Source organism: Trachinotus anak, unplaced genomic scaffold (assembly GCF_046630095.1).
Source record: "Trachinotus anak isolate AG129_WGS33_773 ecotype Australia unplaced genomic scaffold, CSIRO_AGI_Tana_v1 ptg000009l, whole genome shotgun sequence".
In the NCBI taxonomy this organism is placed as follows: domain Eukaryota; kingdom Metazoa; phylum Chordata; class Actinopteri; order Carangiformes; family Carangidae; genus Trachinotus; species Trachinotus anak.
In genome coordinates this window covers 15,445,001-15,464,291 of record NW_027273860.1, presented here as the reverse complement: position 1 = coordinate 15,464,291, position 19,291 = coordinate 15,445,001, and the positions used below count along the sequence as shown (strand labels likewise).

General features: G+C 40.1%; 1 protein-coding gene across 2 annotated transcripts in view; it reads left to right on the top strand.

Annotated features, from left to right (window-relative positions):
* The window catches only part of palmdb (palmdelphin b), a 48,125-nt gene that overhangs the window by 7,998 nt on the left and 20,836 nt on the right, over positions 1–19,291 (top strand). Inside the window, exons 2-8 of one of the 2 annotated variants that reach the window (XM_071485563.1) lie at positions 4,889–4,939; positions 7,731–7,811; positions 8,730–8,860; positions 10,081–10,195; positions 11,239–11,263; positions 12,273–12,383; positions 14,178–17,017. In XM_071485563.1, coding sequence (XP_071341664.1) covers positions 4,895–4,939; positions 7,731–7,811; positions 8,730–8,860; positions 10,081–10,195; positions 11,239–11,263; positions 12,273–12,383; positions 14,178–15,460 — 1,791 coding nt within the window. In that variant the 5' untranslated portion in view covers positions 4,889–4,894 and the 3' untranslated portion in view covers positions 15,461–17,017. Of the gene's footprint in view, positions 1–4,888; positions 4,940–7,730; positions 7,812–8,729; positions 8,861–10,080; positions 10,196–11,238; positions 11,264–12,272; positions 12,384–14,177; positions 17,018–19,291 lie in introns of those variants that run through there. The other variant, XM_071485561.1, reaches the window with a different exon arrangement.

The following is a 19,291-nucleotide window of genomic DNA, read 5'->3' as shown; positions in this document are numbered from 1 at the left end:
CTTTCTTCAGGCACAGGTCTGCACAGCATATAGTGGTTATGGTATGTTTTCTAATTTGCAAATAAAAAAAATTAGAATGCAAGTTGCAGTTTCAAAGCACCAGTAAGAAGTTCAAATATAAGAGGTTCAAATTCCTTTTTTATGTTTTCCTGATGAGCAGGTGTAAATTATGAATCATACCTGTCAAAGGCAAAGCTGGACACAATTCAGTTAGCGACAGTGATGGGGCTCACACCCTGAACATCATTATTACTGGTGACCAAAAAAATCCTTGATTATTTTATTCAGTGATGTATTTTAAAGTAGGACTAATGCTGAGGTGGTACGGCATTTGATGGTAGGAAATGAATGTCACATTTTCCTGTGTGAATGCTGTGCCTGGGTTTGCCATTTGTGAGTGAAAGGCTGATTCTAGGCGGTATGTGTGTGGGTGTGTAAGGGGGCTGAGCACTGATGTGTATAAATATGACCGCCTACTCACATACAATGTGGTATTTAGAACAGACTTGTACTGACATGACTGGAGTTCATGTGATCTCTCACCTCCCAGCTAACACTGTGGACAATCAAGGACATTCTGTCTACCTACTTATTTTTTATTTTGTTTTTTTGTAAACGATTCTTTTATACTAATATACTTTTGTGCCTAAACCTAATCGAATCTTTAAGGAGCTATTTGTATAAGTTTTGCTTCATAGCAAGGGTTAGCATAGACAGCTCTTTACTCACCAGTCTAGAAGAAATGTTGCAAGTTCAGTATCAAACTTCTGTCCTTTACGCACCAAGAGCTGTCTCCAGTGGTGGAAAGCAACGCCAATGTTAACTCTTGTCTTTATCACGTCTTTTCTTCTACTGAGATTAGCGCGCCAATCCGCTAGCATCAGCCTGTTCTGATAGCGACTCACTGTAGCCTCTGATCTGCCCTATTATAATTGCTTGTCTTGAAAACACAAATATGGCTGAAGCCCCCGGCAAGAAACCGCAGTCATTTGCAGAAGTTTCGGAAGATGCTCAAAAATGATGTCATCCTACCAAATGGGGGCCATAGATCAAAACACATCATTTGGAGGGCATTGAGAAATGACAGACATTGTTATTTAGTGAGGACTAGGGGGAATTATGGCACTGTGGGGGAACAGTAATCAGAAGCTAGTAATTAAGTACAGGCAGACTTAGGTTTGGTGTTTTGATTGTAGATTTTATGACTTGAATTTTGTGTGTCTTTTTGTCTTGGTGTTTCCTTCTAAACAGTATTACAATATGGTGCAAGAAAATCAAAAATCCCCAGTCTAATAATCAGTTACCTCTTGCCATCTGGTTATATTTCATTATTTTTAAAGCTAATTGTAGAGCGAGGACTTTATTCAAGTGCAAATACACTGTGTGTACGTGCCAACCCGCTGTACCACTGATGTGAGACAGAATGCCATTTTTACACCACAGCTTCAAGCATCACAATTATCTTGACAAGGAGATATTGAAAATACCAGGCATAGCACTTTTGATGGAGTCAGTGCGAACTCCACCACCTCCACCACCTCTGGACATGAACCCATGTACCCCCTTCTATGTTGCTGAGGAAGCAAGAAGTGGACTGGATGAGATTTACCCAGCTCAGGTGCTACTAGCAGTATGAACACTAGCACTACATAAATAAACATGTCCCTTCTTATTTATCACTGAGGATCATGTTACCCTCCTACGAGTATGTATTTCCAGCAGCTTACCATTTCCCTGCCAGTAAACTGATCCAGTGTTCGGTCGAAGCTAAATGAGCTAAATCTTCTATAAGTGACAACCTTTTTATAGCAGAAGACATCAAAGTACCATTATGTGTGGTGGATGTGAGGGAGGACGGCAGAATTAGAAGATGACATTGTTAAAACAGATTATATTTTGGATCAATTGAGGGGTGGGTGAAGAGATTATGACAGACATTCACTGTGAGAGCAGCAGTTAAAGTGGTCTGAATCATAGCCTTTTCCAGCAAGTAGTCTTATTTGCCATTTTTTCACACAGATGGGGAAACTGAACCTTGAGAAACTGCCGTGCTTAATCAAAAGTCAGCACCAAGCTTTGGCACTCAATAAACAAATACATTGTAACAGGTGGACAGACTGATCAACTAAATAACAAAAAGTGAAATTTTAAAACCTTTTTTTGCGATGACATTGTTGGAAAAGTTTCCTTCTGATGCCTCTTCCAGGTAGACCCTGTTTGTGCAACATCACTCCTGTGTCAGCTGGTCATTTGCAGTTATATTGGGGTTTTTATTTTACCTTTCTGCCCAGCAGACGTGAAGTTTTATCTAAAAGTTATCCCCATCTCCAGGTCTTGTCTTGACTGCCACACAGTTACCCTTAACTTAATGACAGTTTGGACAGTGGAAAGCAAGCTCAATGCACTTCTCATCACCTTCCCCTGATCTGTGGGCATCATTTAGTTTAATTATCAGATCCTCATTCAGTTACTCAGTGGAGCCCATGGTTGTCGAGCGTGACCACAAGGTCTGAAAAGTCACAAAATATCAAGCTGTCACTTAAGGCCTAATGAGGAGCCCAAACTCCTGCACATGCCACAACAACTGTTTAATTATTTTCCATTTTTCAGTTTCAGTGATGCGTCCATTCAGAAAGTGTTCACTAAGTATGAACTCAAGTATCTGGCATGATAGTTAGACACACTACATGACCATCTCTCACACTCACCTCCACACCTCTTACTTATTTGCTTTGCTACGTGAAGGCCACAGTAAAGGACACACTACTTCCTGCACTGGCCCTGGATGTACCATAAACATGTGGAACAGATGGATCTGTGTTTTTTTGTTGGTTTTTGTTTAATCAGAGGATGTTTAACTGCATGTTTGAAAGAGGATGGGACACAGCCATTGGCTAGGAGGACTGTTACTGGACACTGAGTTAACGTGACAGCTGTTTTCCTAAAAAAGTGATATAGTAAACTTAATGCTTGTATCAAAAGTTTGTTTGCAAAATTTTCTGAGTAGTTATTCTTTTATTATCTGTGGCAAATACTTTAGGTTTGGGTTGTGGAACGATGGTGGTTATGGTTCAGTAAAAATGAGGCATTGCTTATGACTGTTTCCTGGGAAACATCCTCATGGTCACATTGAATAACAGAAATGTATCAGTCTTTCAACCTGTTACTTTGTGTCTTTTCCATACAATTTAAGACTAGAATTCCTCCTTTCCTTCCTTTGTTCTGTCTTTCCTTTTCATAATGAGAAAACTTTCTTGAAATAAGCAGTGTGCAAGGTAGAATTGTATGGAAACTGAAATGGAAATGGATACATTTCAAGGGGTCCATGATTTTTACAACACCCTTCTCTCTTTAACTACATGTAGAAAGTCCAGTGCCACCCTCTGGACTGAACCAGCTCTCTAAATCAAATTGTTGAGTCTGTTGCTGTTGGCCATCACAGACGGCATGGTGCCACAGATGGTGAAGGACCAGAGCCTCTGCAGGAAAAAGAGTCAACTCTGACCCTTCCTGCAGAGTTCATGGTCCAGTCCAGTTTGCTATCCAAGTGGACACCCAGGTATTTTTACTCTTGTAAAATCTCCATCATCTCTCCACCAATGATGAGAGGAGTAGCAAGAGTCCTGGATCTCCTCAGGTCCACTACCAGCTGATGTTGAGCTGCAGATGGTTCAGCTCACACCAGTCCAACTGTCCACCACTGTCTGGTAGTCTGAGACCCACGACTGTAGCTGAATGATAGCATTCAGAAAGGTAGCTAAATAAAAGATGTGATTCCGATGAAACTTTGGTTGAGAAGTTGGTCCTCCACTTACTTCATTCCTCCCTCTATTCCTTTCTTCCTAGGTTCCTCTGCCTTTTTTTCCTGCCTCTCATCACTGCAGACTGTGCATGTTGTTGAGTTTTCCCTGAACCCAGTCCTCTGGATCATTCTGCTCTTCTCTGATTTACTGTCAGGCATTATGACATAGAGTACCAACACAGCCATGTTACATTCCCTACTGTCACTGTGCCACTCCTCAGGCCTGGATCAATCATCCCTCTGACATGTGACACAGACATGCTACTTCTCTTTCTGTCTCTCCCCCTGTCAAAGATGACAAGCTCAGATCCACCCTGTGTGTTATAATGTACCACAGTAAATCATCGGTGCCTGAGACAAACACTGTTCAGAAGTTAAACTTTAGCTATAATCTATAATAAAACAGCATCCTTAATTACAGCAATGCCTCAAGTTCATCACACTCTTACAGTATAATGTTGGCAATATTCTATAATTTTCTTATATCAACCAGCAATAATGGAATAAATCAATGAAAATGAAAATTGATTAATCCACCTTGATTAATAGTCCCCTACAAATGCACAATTTCCTCCTCTTTGAGTAACATTTCAAAAAAACTACAAGTCTCCACATTGGACTATGTGCATTGCAATAGTGTAATCAGACTGTGGAGGTTACACAGTATTCACATTGTTCAGAGTAGTGCCTAATTGGATCTGTGATATGTTTGTCTACGTAGTTTGGATTGAACATAAGCTAGGGTTGCTCTAGTGTTGTGTAGTGTAATTAACAATAGTATTATAATAATATATATATAGTAGTGTTATAGTACAATAATAGTATATTAATAATAGTGTAATGACTAACCTGTCATCCTCAGCATACACACATGTGTTTATGATACACACACAGTGGAATAAACTCAAATACAATACACATTTCCTCACTAACACACTGTCCTACAAATGTATTAACAATTGTTGTTTTGTTGTTGTGATTTCACTTGCCTTTGTATTTACACAGCTCTGCATGAAAGGTCTTGAAATTGAGTTTAAAGCTTCCTCCTCAGGTTACTTCACTGCCATGTGTCTGTCTGTCCCGTAGGCCGACATGGAGGAGGCTGACCTGCTGAAGGAGAGGCTCCAGGCCATCACGGTAAGAACCAGACACAAATAATCTCTTTTCAAATCAACACAGAATGTCAACTGTGGTCAAGAGTTGTTCAAACTGGTCGGTTTTGGTTCTTATGTGACGAGCCATTTGCAAGTGATGAGATCAGATGATTGTATTCAGACTGTATTCAGTATCTGCACTAGTTACTGTAGTTACAACACAAGTGTGTGCACATACTGTGACTGGTATATTCGTCCTAATGCAGTCTATGAAAAATATAAATTGGGTTCATTTTTAGTTACTTTGCAAAGGAAGAACAAAACATCAGGCTCCAGGCTAGATGGAGAATATGGATGTTTTCTGTATCTCAAAGGAATAAGAACCCGTCCAACGAAAACCATCATTTTTTAACCTTGTTGACGTGGCCATATGGTGTTTTTCATATGATGCAACACATGTCATGAGTGAAATTACTAGTCAAGGCCACGGCTGAGTATCTCCTCCTTGTAAATGCAGTGAACCAATGACAGTCTCAAATAACTGGATTCAGACAGCCAGACAAACCTAAGGAACCATTCCTGTCAATTTGCGGGGGAGGGAGCTTTCCATATCATTTCACTATAACATATTTTTGATAACCGTCGTTCTGATTAGACATAAATATAAAGTTGACAATGTATTTTGACCGGTTCATTTGGAGTTGAGTTGTAGAGAGATTATGATACAGTATGATCATCTGGAGGTTGAAGTCAAAACTCAGCAACATGCAGATAGAGTCTTTCCCCGGCAAATCATGTTTCTCTGAATTACCATCACTGAAATGCAAATATGTTCTCACTGTAGATGTTTCTAGCTGTATAACTAACTGTAACCCAGTGATTCAGTGCTGTGATATATAGTCTGGATGTCATGATGCAGCACTAAAACAGGAGTTGTTACCAAGCAGAGTCTGAAAATAAAAAGTGTGGGCGTGGTGATGCAGGATGACGGCGCTGTAGAGGAAAACCTTTCGAATTGTGGCTGTAGCTGTGCAGGTCAGCTCCTCTGAAAGAGTGCAGGGAGGCAGCACAACGTCCATCAGTGCTAGAGAGATGTTAACACGATGCAAGAAACATGAAGACAAACTTACAGTCATTTAGGACGTGGTTCTGCAGCTGTGAAGAGATTATCATCCATCTGAGAGAGAACCAGTGTGTGTGTGTGTGTGTGTGTGTGTGTTTCAAGACTGGGATCAGAGTGATTCACTCTGCTCTCTGATTTTGTCCTTTTTCTGAGTCTGTCCATCTCCACTATCTCAGACAGCACTGATAGGATTTTGATGAAACCTCGGAGTGTAATCATGAGAAAAGCCTCGTTCACTGCCTCATCATCTTAAATATACACTGCCTGACTTTGTTATAGCCCCCAGCAGCACCTCCTTATTAACTGTGCACTGCGATTAGCTTCAAAGCTTAACACAAGGGGGAATTTTGGACTCTTGATGTACTATTGTGTATTCTAACATATACAAAATCTGATTTGTTTTTGGGTAAACCAAACCCAGGTCACCTTTAAACTCCAGTGGAGCCATTGCTTCATCTTTAGAAACTCTCACAAACTAGTTCTACAGCCAACCTTTGATTCAACCTACCACATTATAATTAAAATTCTTGAAGAGGTTTTTTTTTTTGTTGTTGTTTATATGCATATACAATATAGATTATAAAAATTACTTACATACTTACTATACTCTAATTATATTGATGTATTTTATGTTTCATATGTTTTTTTATAATATATAATTATATTATGGTATTTTATGTTGCAGATATAAGTAATGCTGCCACTAAACAGATTTATTTGTTCCAAGGTACAATATACAGGACAATGTACAGTAAGCAAAGTAGTGAAGTGAGGGTCGGACTCGGCAGCAAGGCATGTATCATTTTTAACTGACTGACACACTGACATCAACATCTTACAGATACACTGACACACTGACTTCTTCTCGCTGCAAAAAGCAATGATTTAGACTGTGGATGTTTCATTTGGGCTGAAAAATAAAAGAGAGAATTTAGTTGTTAAGAAAAAACTTGATGTATTTTTGGATAAAATGTTTAATACAAGTGAGTGATGGTCCTTTGTAGTCAAAGACGAATGGCTCATCTGAAACCCCGGCCCTTCTCATATCTGAGAGTGGAATGCAAACTTGATGACTAACGTGAGTTAACCTCCCCCAGTTAATTATCATGCATCCCGTTGTCTCGGTAAAATGGTTTTCATGGTCCAGACATTTCAGCAGAGTGACATCACTGAATTTGACGGAGGCGAGTGCAGACAGAGACGGGGCTATAAATACCAGCAGACGTCATCAGGGAGATCCCCTTTCACTGGGGCTTAGTGCCACACTGATCCAGGATCCAGGAGCTGATTTTAGGCCACAGTGAACCCCCTCAGTGTGACACCCAGGAACACAAGGCTTGTGTTTTGATGCTGAGTGAATGATTTGAGCCAGTCGGCCGTGTGTTTGTCTGTGATTATTTGGGCAGGATAAATGTCTGCACAACACTAACTTCATTTATGATGAATTAACTGCTCTACAGGAGGTGCTTCTTCACAGGGAAAGTTGTTGTGGACAAATGGACACACACACACACACACACACACACACAGAGCCAACAGGTACGTTGGGTCAGGCCATGAAGGTTGTATTGCTTTTTAGCTATTTATGGCTGCTGGTGTCCAGCTGTCAGCTCAAGGTTGAAGTGTCAGCACGAGAAGACAACAGGTGGAATAGTTTCCGTGCTATAAAATGTACACATGATGCAAACATGTGTTTGATTTACTGCCACAGGACAAAAGAAGAATCCAAGAGGACATCGCCAAGAAAAGGAGACAGATTGAAGAGGAGAAATTAAAACTCCAGTACATAAAGGTAACTGTACTGTAATAAACAGGAAACTAACATCCTGGGGAAAATGTGAGGCATCTAACATCTCATTCCATCTAATAAAGAACACTGCACGGCACAAGTATGTCTCCAGCAGACACAGAACAGTGACTGTAAAGACCCCCGGGAGGAACACTGGGATGAAGGTTTTCATTTCATTTACTGTCTCAAAGCTAATAACTGCTCAACAATCTCATTTCATTTCTGTGCAGTCTCAGGCACAAACACAAAGGACCAGACCTTAATTTCACAAATATTACCCACAATCTCTCTGCAGTATCATTATATAACTTGGTAATATTGTGTTCCACCTGCACTTATTTCACCGCAGTCCAAATGAAAGTGTTAGCATTTTCACCTACGTCACCGCTTCTGGGCCACACGCTTCTGTTTATATTTGAAATCCAATATTTTCATGTAAAGAAGAGTGAAATGTATCATATAGAAACTAAACAAAGTCCATCAACCTATGAGCAGCTGGAAGTTAGACGGTCATCTGTACAAGGCCTGAAAGGCAAAACCCAGGGCAAAGACAAACATCCACTGCGGAGACAATAAAAGCCACCAAGATGGGCACAGCAACATTTTTATGAGCTCTTATCTTCTCTCATCTAACTTAAGGTGGCTGGACAGTAACAACAGCATGATCCAGTCTGTAGAACTGCACCCTTACCCTATATTGAACCCTTGTACATATGCTTACACTGTACTTACTGAAGGATGGGGAACTGTGAGAGCATCTAGTGGAGAGAGGTGGGTAATGACAAGATCTCAACAGATGCAGATCGGCTAATGGGTAAAAAGGGAGGCAGGTGTAACCGTGATACAAACAACTTTTAAAATGTGAATAAATGTTGGTATCTAAAACTGAGTTTCCTGTGTGTTGGTGTGTTTGACTGACAGAAGAAAGCCCTGAGGGAGCAGTGGTTGATGGACGGCCTGAGTCAGCAGTCGGAGCAGGAACAGGAAGCCATGAGGCTTCAGGCTCAGGATGAACAGCAGCAGAGTGATCAGCTGCAGAGCAACATCCTCAGGTAACCTGGACCTGAATGCACCTGGAAACTATCGCATATCCCACAGCACATCCCACACAGGACACAACAGGCAGAGCAACTGGCAGAAGAAGCAAATCATGTGGGTGAAGGAATTTATATTTGGTTCAGATGCACTGATGCCTATGAAGAGCAAGTGAAACTTCAGTGATCCCGGTAGGGTGAACAGACTGCTGCAGACTCTGGAGTCACTCTGGTCAGCGTCTGAAATGCAGAATGAACTATATACCCTTTATACAAGTTTTCCTCCATGTGCGGGTTTAGAGTGAGAAGAAGTGAGGAAAAAAATTAAAGCTGTTTCCTGCATTTCTATACACTTCAATTATGACGTCAAATAGAAAATTACTATCATTATTATTGTTATTATTATTATTAGTAGTAGTAGTAGTAGTGGCAGTATTTTTAAATTTGTAATGGTACTTTCCATAATAACGGCACATAATGATGACTGGCCTGGCCTGGCCTGGCCTGGCCAGTCATGGCCTGACTACAGTGACGCATGAATGGTGATGTAAAGTTAACCTGGAGCTCTGACAGTCAGGAGCACATTCACTGTATGAGCCTTTGACAGTGTTTCTCTGTGTTGTAGCTGATGTAGTGGCACTGATGAGAGTCTCATCTCAGAGCCTCCCCATCATGTTACTGCTCATAAGCCCTGCTTCAAAGGTGTTGAGTACATGTACGATCAATTCTTTATCAGTGGATATACTGTGAAACTGACTGTACTGAATCACCATTGTCAGTGGTGTGTGTGTGTGTTATGAAAAAATTCCACGAGCAAACAGGAGAGTGCTGGTGGCCAGTTGTGGATGAAAAGATATTAGAAAATAATTTTACTGATCTCAAAATGTGAGCAAAAAAATACCACACTGTGGTCTGCCACAGCCATGTACTGAATACCATTTATGTCTATGTATGACTTAACACATGACCAAATATCCTATTAGCCTATTATTTAACCTGATATTCAGCTCTTCACATCACAGCAGGAAATTTTACAGTCCTGTTTTAAATTGGTCCATGAATATATAATAACCAAACACAGCAATACTACCCACAATACCATGTTTAGGAAAAAAAACACTGAAGCAAGGGTGTTTTTCTGGCTTATTAAAAGCCATTCAAATCCCTCCTAACTGTTGCGGGTAGGTAAGAAAGTGCTTGTTGCAGTAATCAACACCGTTTATTATTCTCTTGTTCAGAATAGAGAAGGAGATCGAGGCCTTGGAAGCGCAGGAGCTCAACATCTCTGCCAATGAAGAAATAGTTCTGAAGCGGTTAAAAGAGGTGGAGAGGACCGCAGAAGACATCATCAAGGTAGGCTCGGATCATCCGGCTGCCTTTTAGTACTCGGCTTGATACTAGCTCTCACACCGCTGTGTGCTCTTTGCTGACTCTAGGTTGTAATAATGCTATGATATGCAACTTTTCACCATGGGGTATGATGATCTAACAAACTGCTGTTTCCTCATTTCTGATGTGAGAAGAAAATTGAGACATGGGTGTGTATTTCTGAAACACTGATCCTACATTTCTTGATATGTTGACCCGGTGTCACAGCTGCCCGATACACACATTGAGGGGGAAAACACTGTACACTTGTTAAATACAACAGTTGTTAAACACAACTATAGGTTTATAACCCAGGGCAACAATAGCTAACCAGCTGGTGGCAAACTTCACCTCAAGTGGATGTGTTGGTGTGTGCATGTTGCTTCAGGTACCAAGACAGTGACATGTGATCCACTACAGTCAGTTCTAGGAGCAGATGAATGAGTTTGAAAGTTTACAGATACCGAAATGACAAGTGATTTAATTATTTTTTTTAAATAATTGAAGACAGTAAACTCTGCAAATGTGTCGCCACAAATCATCTCACTGCACATTGTAGCCTCAACACAATGGTTTCATAATGGTCTTGGAGGTTAAAGAAAGTTCTGACTCTGTGGGTTACAACAAGAACTTGGTGAAGAGATTCATGCGCTTTCTATGAATATACTACACCCAATTCAAATCTCATTGTTTTCTACTCTCTCCATGCTTCCCTCGGAATCTCTGCTTTTTTCCTAACAAGATGCATTCACTGAGAACTGTGTGGGTGTGCTTTGGTTCAGAAGAGGCTGCTCTGAGTGAATAGGGTGGCAGGTAAATGGGTCGCTCACATGGTGGGCGTGCAGTGTACAAGGACTAATATGCATGATTTGCTTTCTGCTCGCTGCCTGTATTCAGTCTCAAAGGCAAAGTGGAATAGCTGTGTGGACTGCTGACGCTAAACACCATTAATCTGTAGCACTGCTGTGATGTTGACTTCCTGCTGCTCTCACCACTTTGACCCTCAACTGCTCTGTCTTCACATGTAGGAGCTAAACGCAGACTTCCAGGCAGGTAAACATTTCTGTGGCGCTGTGGTGTGTTGTGATTTGTTAATTTGTTGTTTAGCATTTTTGTATAATTTTCTGTGACAGCATTTTCTCCCAAAGACTAACATATAAAAACCAAGCAGTATTAACATATTTAAAAAAAAGTCAGCTCTAACATTATTTATATTAACAAAACATGAATGTTTGTGGAAATATTATATTACATATTGATATACTAACCTTTTTAAACTTTAACCGTCATTGTTCATCATTCAGGCTCAGACAGCAATGACTGCCTGCTCAGTTTTAGGCCCATTATTTTTTTTTTTTTCAAGCTCTTATACTGAGATAATGATTCAAATGTTTAGTTATCTTGAAATAAGTCAATATTTTGTGATTAGAGCTTAATAACAAATTGTGTTAGGGCGGAGTTGACTCTCAGACTCTCAGAAATAAAATAGGCACAATGGTCTACATAATTACAAGGTTTATTCAAATACAGAGTAGACGGTCTACAACACCACAGGCAGGGACACAGTCAGGTGCAGAGCTGCATTAAACATGGAGTTATATCCATATCCACAGCAGTTTTATCCAACCAAGACTGATTTCTTCATGACCAAAATTTAAGTTAATAAGGACTAATTGCAGATGTTTCACTCACCAGTCATTGTGCCTGCTCCGCCCACTGTAGTTTAGCATTGTCCATTTGTGCATTCCACCAACAGCAAAACAATCTAAACAGTTTAACCTGTTCGGACGTATTATGGCCCCTTTTTTTCAATCTGTGCTTTGATCGATGCTAGCCTTGTCATTAGTTTAAGAATATTGAAATGTACCTCAGGATAATGGGCTTAAAAAATAACAAGAGCATAATTTGTTGTCTTGTGATAAATGTATAACTGACTCATTAACACTCTCATATTAATGGTTTGACATCTTGGTATAACAAGACTCTTGACTGATGATCTTTCAAAATTCTTGGCTTTTATGGTATTTTCTTGTATGTGACTTGTAATATTTTTTCTCCTCAGATGTGACGCATCATGTTTTCTCACCACTCAAAGATATCCCGTCATTCATCCCACTGACACCAGCAAAAGCCCCTCCTATAATTAAGCCTGATAGTGAAGAACAAAAGAAAGGTACAGACCTCATATAACAACTGGACAGACTGAAAAACAGTCTCGGCTGTCCAGTTCCATACAACTGTCAGGATGATGCTGGAAATATAAGAGACAAGTGGAAGACAATGTGATAGAAAAGAAATATAATTTAAGCTGTTGAGGGATTTTTGATGCTCACCAGCAATGTCACAGCTCAGGCTCCCAGCGTCATGGTTATGCAGACATCTATTTTGTGCTCTCGAGGCGTAGCTGTCTGCTTAAGATTGGCTGCTCTGACTGAAAACGTCTCCTGGTTCCATTATGTCGTTTTAAAAGCTGTAATTTTACATTTCACCAGGATGCAAATTATAAAGCAATTAGATTTCACTGTGAGGAGAACAGAACATTTCCAGCCTGTCATACTGAAACTTTCCTGACGTCATACATCAGAGGAAGCAAGGTTTTCATCAGAGGGGGAAAAAGACTGATTTGCAGCCCTTCAGTAGTGCAAACAGACTCACGTTTTGACAGTTTTCATCAGAGCCAAAATGGACAAGGACATGAGGCAGATACACAACCTAGAATATGGTTACAAGAGGGTATTTTTTCATTTCAAATGAGGATTTAATGATTTGAGATCTAGTGAATAATGAATCCAACAGTGGGAGTTGACAAAGCCAATATCCAAGATAATCATTCACTATGATCACAACAGAATTAAAGAACTCACCTTAAAGTAACATTAAAATTAGACAAAAAGTACAAGTCCATTGAATTAGAGGAAGTATTATTATTATTATTAATTAACTGTGTTAAGGATATGAATCCAATAGATCTCTCTGTGGAGCAGCAACCTATGTCACTATGTCTAGAGACTTTTTTTCTTTCCTGGTGAAACAGCAGAGCTTTTGCATTTGTCATGATACCGTTTTGTGTTAGAAGGCATTTTTGTGTGTCTCAAATAGACCAAATCCTTAGGCATTTCAGCATATACACTGTTGCAGCTCATTAAGGATTTTATGTTTGTAATTTTATTTCACTAGTTCGTGGATATGTAAAGTCATTATCCTACAGATCAACCTGCTATCCAGTGACAAATATACACCTATTCTAGGCTTGACTTACATCATGTATGTCCATTTTGACCAACAAAGAGACAAAGTAGTGTCAAAATATTAGTCTTTTTGCTTTGATTAAAGGCTGCAAATCACTCACTGAATCACCAGTCTTTTTTTCTTCAGAAATGTGCTTTCTGAGAAGCACCACAGCGGCATGTTGCTGCAAGGTGCACAGAAAAGACCCCTTTCAGATTTCAAACTTGTGATGTAGGGGTGCAATTAACAATTGCCATTTTATTATCAATTAATCTGCCTTTTTTTTCTTTCAAATAAAAATAATTTATGATGTTTTTCCCTATAAATTGAAATTAGTTCAAATGCCTTACAGTTTTCTAAAACCCAAGGTGGCATCTTCAAACAGTCTGAAACCCCAAAATATTCAGTTCAAGAAAATCAATAAAACCCTTGAAAGAGAAGCTGGTACTAATGAATGTTTGGCACTTTAGCTAGAAAAGAAAAAAATCTGATCACTTGCTGATTAATCAGATTAATCAATAAATCAGTTGGTTCAGCTCTGATTTGGTTCAGGCTATTACATAATGTCTAAATGATTATGTGAGTTTCAGATCAATGCCTTACATTGATCTCAGTTAACATGAAATGTGTAAGTAAGGTATTTTAAGTAAGACAACGTTAAGCCAGAGAACCAAACATCAGATATTTATTTTCTACTCTGTGTCCAGAGACCTTTATCTGAGTCTTTCCTCTATTCCAGCTACATTTGCGATGGAGATCAGTGTGGAGCATGATAAGAGAACAGGCAAAAGTCAAGTGGTTTCTACAGCATCCATCACCCCAGAAACCATCCAGGGGCGAGGGTTAAAAGTGTACGATGATGGGCGCAAGTCTGTATATGCACTGCAGCCAGATGGAGGCAAAATGCACAACGGAGCTGTTGGAGAGATGACACCCACAGAGGTAGACGAGCTCCTTCTTCAGGCTACAGATAAGGATGTGCCCACAGAGGTGCAGTACCATCAGCCTGTCTACTCTTCACCCTACACAGGGAGCAGCAGGCCTTCAACGCCCAGGACGCCAAATAAAACACAGAGGCAAACTCCAACGCCCAGCGCCATCTCATCCAGAAATGGAGCTCCAGTCCTCATAGAGGAAAACCAGCACAGACAAGACCTGGAGGAACAGAAAACTCAGAGAGAAACACCTAGCCGTAGCCTCATCCAACAAGACTCTATCTCAAGAGTCCAAAAAACTGGAGAAGAAACCAAGCTGCCCTACTTCTACATTCCAGGACAATCCAAGAGTGACACACATCTAATTCCACAGCTGGATTTTGGTGCCAAAACTCCACAAGGACTCACCAATAGCATGACAGATGCAAGCAATCCAAACCCAGCAGCTCTGGTCTCAGTTAAAGCCAAGTCTGAAGGAATGCCAGCACCCATACAACCTGTCTACAGGGCTGTAAATAGCCGTGGCCCTTCACTGGCTAGCCACAAGCCTGAGGCTGATCCTGATGCCTTGGTAGAGAGCTCAGATGATTTAAAAAGACACTCGCCCTTCTGTGCAGAGAGTGTCACCTCTTTGAACCTTGTCAACACCCTGCCAGACGAGCTAGTATCAGAACCTGTCACCATGATCTTCATGGGCTATGAGAACGCTGACGACGAAGAGGAAGAAGACATCAAGGCTGAACTGGTCATCATAGCTAACAGCGATGATGATGATGATGATGACGATGGTAACAAGGCCCAATATGTTAAAAATGAAAGTGGTGGGGAGGAATGTCTCTCATACCACCCAGAGGGATACAAGAGTAAAGTCTTCCGACCCAAAGTGGGTATAGCCAAGGTCACAGGCTGCAGAAATATTAGTGACGATGCCCACACACACTGGGATGATCTGGGGCTTCATAAGCCAACGTTCATCCACAAGCCTGGAAAGCACAGTCCCTACCTGCAGGGTCGAGGGGTGGATGAGTCTGCAAACACAGGCAGCATCAATATGGAGAAGATGAAGCTCTGCTCGACAGGGAGATAAGACAGAAAATCGCCCGTTGCTGAGAAACTGGGTCGCTGAAGAAAGAATGTGGAAATAGAATTGTCTATGGTTTCTTTCTTTCTTTCTTTTTCTTTCCGTCACCATGTTTTGCCATGATTCATAGACTAGAACATGTCTTTTGTGTAAATGCATAACCTGCAGTCCACGTCTCCGCCTTACACCAGATGCCTTTCTTGACATGACTGTGCTTTCTCCTGATGGAGAGAAAACAGCTGAGACAGCCTCAGACTTTGTGTCTGGGTGATTCAGAAAGCTTTAGTGCCACCTGCTGGCAAATGAGTTTCATTACACAGTGACACATTGACATGGACACACAGCCTGACAATTTTTGTTTCATTTTATTTGATTTGATGCTACCACTGCCTAAAATTATTAACTTCATCAGTGTTTATAAGTTGTTCCAAATAGATTCAGGCATAGTCAATAAAGCCTTTATTAGTGGTGAATAGATTAGTATTAAGATATTTGAACACCTTTTAGGTTGCGAGAGATGGAGTCTCCATTTTGCTGTCATATAGCCTCCTCCAATATAAATAACTTTGTCTCTTCATTTAATCAGAAAGGCCCTGTTAAAGACACCTAAAGAAGACCACTTATATTGGCAGGAAGCCTTTATTGATGCCTTATTAAAGTACATAACTGCCAACCTGAGTTAAATTCATAATTGTTATTGACTAACTCACTTTCTAATTAGTCATCAATTCTCAAACTGTAAGTGTTATTAGACTAGATTTTGGTCTGGCTGCAACACTTGAGAGTTACTACAAGATCATATAAATCGGCCAAAGGGATTTCTCAAAATCTGGCAAACCAAACACAATCAAACAAGCCTTGTTACTGGGCTTCACTATGTAGCCAAAAGAATGCAGACTCTTTTATTTTTGGTCTGGGTCTTTTGTTTCCTGGTTTAGCCAAGGTCCCTTAGTTAAAATCAAGAGAAGTCGTACTACTATAATATGCAAGTTTGTGTTTTTACAGCATGGCTGTGCATTTTTGGCACAAAGCCTGTTCCATAAAGTCATGGTTTTCCCAGTTTGCTGTGGAAGAGCTAGACTGGCTTGCATCCCAATCTAATCCAACATCTTCAGAGTGAACCGGAGCTCTGACTGTGACCCAGGACTTAACCCCCAGCATCTGTGCTGGACCCCACTAACTTTAGGCTGAATGGGAGCAGATCCCCGCAGCCAGCCTCTAGTAGAAAACCTGAAACTGGAAGATTGGAGACGACATAGCTACACATTAATGCCTATTGTGTCAGAACCATGAGTTCAGCTATCACATTATAGTGGGATATTCAGGCGTCCACATACTTTAGTCATATAGAGCAAAAATTATGAATAAAATATTTATTTTACCATTAATAAAGGCATATGTTATAACTTAGAAACATTAATCAAATATGGCTTATTTTTAACATGGTGCCTTTTTTAAGGCAAATGATGTTTGCATTGCAACATTTTTTCCCCCTTTTTTTGTAACTGTGTACTGACCTGTGTGCGATTGTTTGGTTTGTGATTAAAAAGATTCCTTTATCGACTAATGTGTGACAGTGTTGTTGTTGGCAGTAGCTAGTGTCTTACTGTTAATTTCCACATCTTTTATCAACCTATGTGCATCAAAAGATTTAACTTTCCTTCATGTTGATGGAACTGCTGTCATTTAAACTGAGGTCTGTCTGATATTAGTTGCCTGTATTCATCATCAAAGCCCACGTACACAAGCAAGAAATGACACATTCATTTACTTTTATTATGTGAAATTTAATAAGTAAAATAACGAAATTTAATCATACTTTTAGGGCAGAGGGGTAAAGCTGAGAGCAATGCAGGGACACATCTTTGAATCACGATGAAAAGAGGCATAAATACGCTTACAAAGAGGCGAACGGGAATGTCTGAGCTCTTCTGACTGAATCCCGTCTGCATGGACTGGAGGACTGACAGCAGAGTGAACCGAATGTCGTTCTGTTTCTCCTGAAACTCTCGTCCTTGGTTGCTTTCTCTTCCACTCTGCGTCTCTCCATGGCATTATGAAAAACATGGAGGAGGATGGAACAAAAAAGAAAAAAAAATACAAGGTGGCACTTTAGATACCATGCTTAAAGGATACAGTTATATAACAGCAATTCCTTATGTAAGAAAAAAAGTTAGAAACCCAGGTCCATCCATTGTTATAACTGGTACTGAAAATTCAATATTCACTGTCTCCCAGTCACCCAATCTGCCTCTCCATTTGCTGTAACCACTTTGTGAATATACAGCTTTACAGCTCTAAATAGAAGGCTGGTACTTGTTTTTCTGTAGTTTTTGCCAATGACAAGGTGGTCCCATTGCTTGATGGGATGGAGAGGTAGCCATTAACAGAATGGCTTGTTAATTGGGGAATGTGTTTTTTTTAATGTGGATAAACACTCCAAATAATTACTTCATTAATATCTATATTTATATCAAGTGATGAACTGATTCCACAGGAAGACTTTAGATTTATTTTTCCCCTCAAATATGGGAATCAAACTACAATAATGGGACCTTTTCTATTGATTGGCCTATACCAATTAGCATTACTCAGCTGTCTTCCTTCTACAGCCTTACTACAGTTAACCAGAACACAGGACAGATGCTAATCCTGTAATACAAAAATTCTTAAAGAAATAAATAAAAAGGCTTATGGACATTGCAGCAAATGCAACATGCACCATCAGTCTGACAATTGTTGTAGAATCAACAGCATAAAAATGGATCAACAAGGTGAATGACAAAGTCCTCAATGATAAATCAATAAATACCTGATGTGATGTAGTGCTTGAATGATCAATTGTTATTTTCCTTGGTATGTATTATGTGCAGACATCTAAATGTGTTTTGAGTTTTTGAGGGTTGCGTAGTTTTCAGGACACAAGAGTGCTTGGGGACAAAGCAATATGCTTCACTATTAAACTTCAGGTTACATAAAAATGAGAACTTATGAGAGCAATAAGTGTTTTTACTCAGCTTATTTAAAGTTGTGTAACTTAATTAAACTGCAGCAGTGAGTCTCTCCATAGTCTGCAGGCGGCAAGAATCAGGTATAATGTCCATAGGCTAACAGGCTAACAAGCACTGAGTGTATTGTTTGACTCTGGTAAATCCCATGAGACCCAAAGCTCCCATGCTGTCTCTTCGCATACATCCTTGGCTGCATGTACAGGAAGCACTGGTATCAGCAGCAGCCAAGTTGAGTATTTTGTAGTATTGGACATTGCAGCAGCCAGTGCTTACACCTGGGCTAAGCACTGAAGGGAAAGCCAGTCAGCCAGTCGCAACCTGCACTGATTTAAGCAGTTAAGGTTTACTGTTTAACTATATACGGCTGCTTATGCTTTCATTAATGTGGCTGATAGATAGCTTGGAAACAGCATTATAAAAGACTAATAGCCAGTAGAAGGTGAAAACTTTTGTTGGTGTAGGACTTAAGTGAACAAGAATATGGCTATTTGCTGGAGGCAGTACGTACCATTGCAAACTCAAGTCGTACCAATCTTGCAAAAATACCGGTAGATAGGATAAGATTGTTCTTTCTGGGCATCTGTCGTCCTGCAGCCATCTTTCAATCTTTCATCTTTAAATTCACTGTTGGAAAAACATAAAACCATAACAAGAACATTTTGGTTAGGTTAGGAAAAGAAAGTAGTTTGGGCTAAAACAAAGAGAGTAACTGCAGTCATGGTTAACAGACAGCCATGTTGACTGTGAGCTGGAAATGGGAAATAAAAAACAGTCTCTTGAGTTCATTTCTAATGTTTTGTTGGACGGGGGTTGACTTTTCTGTCTA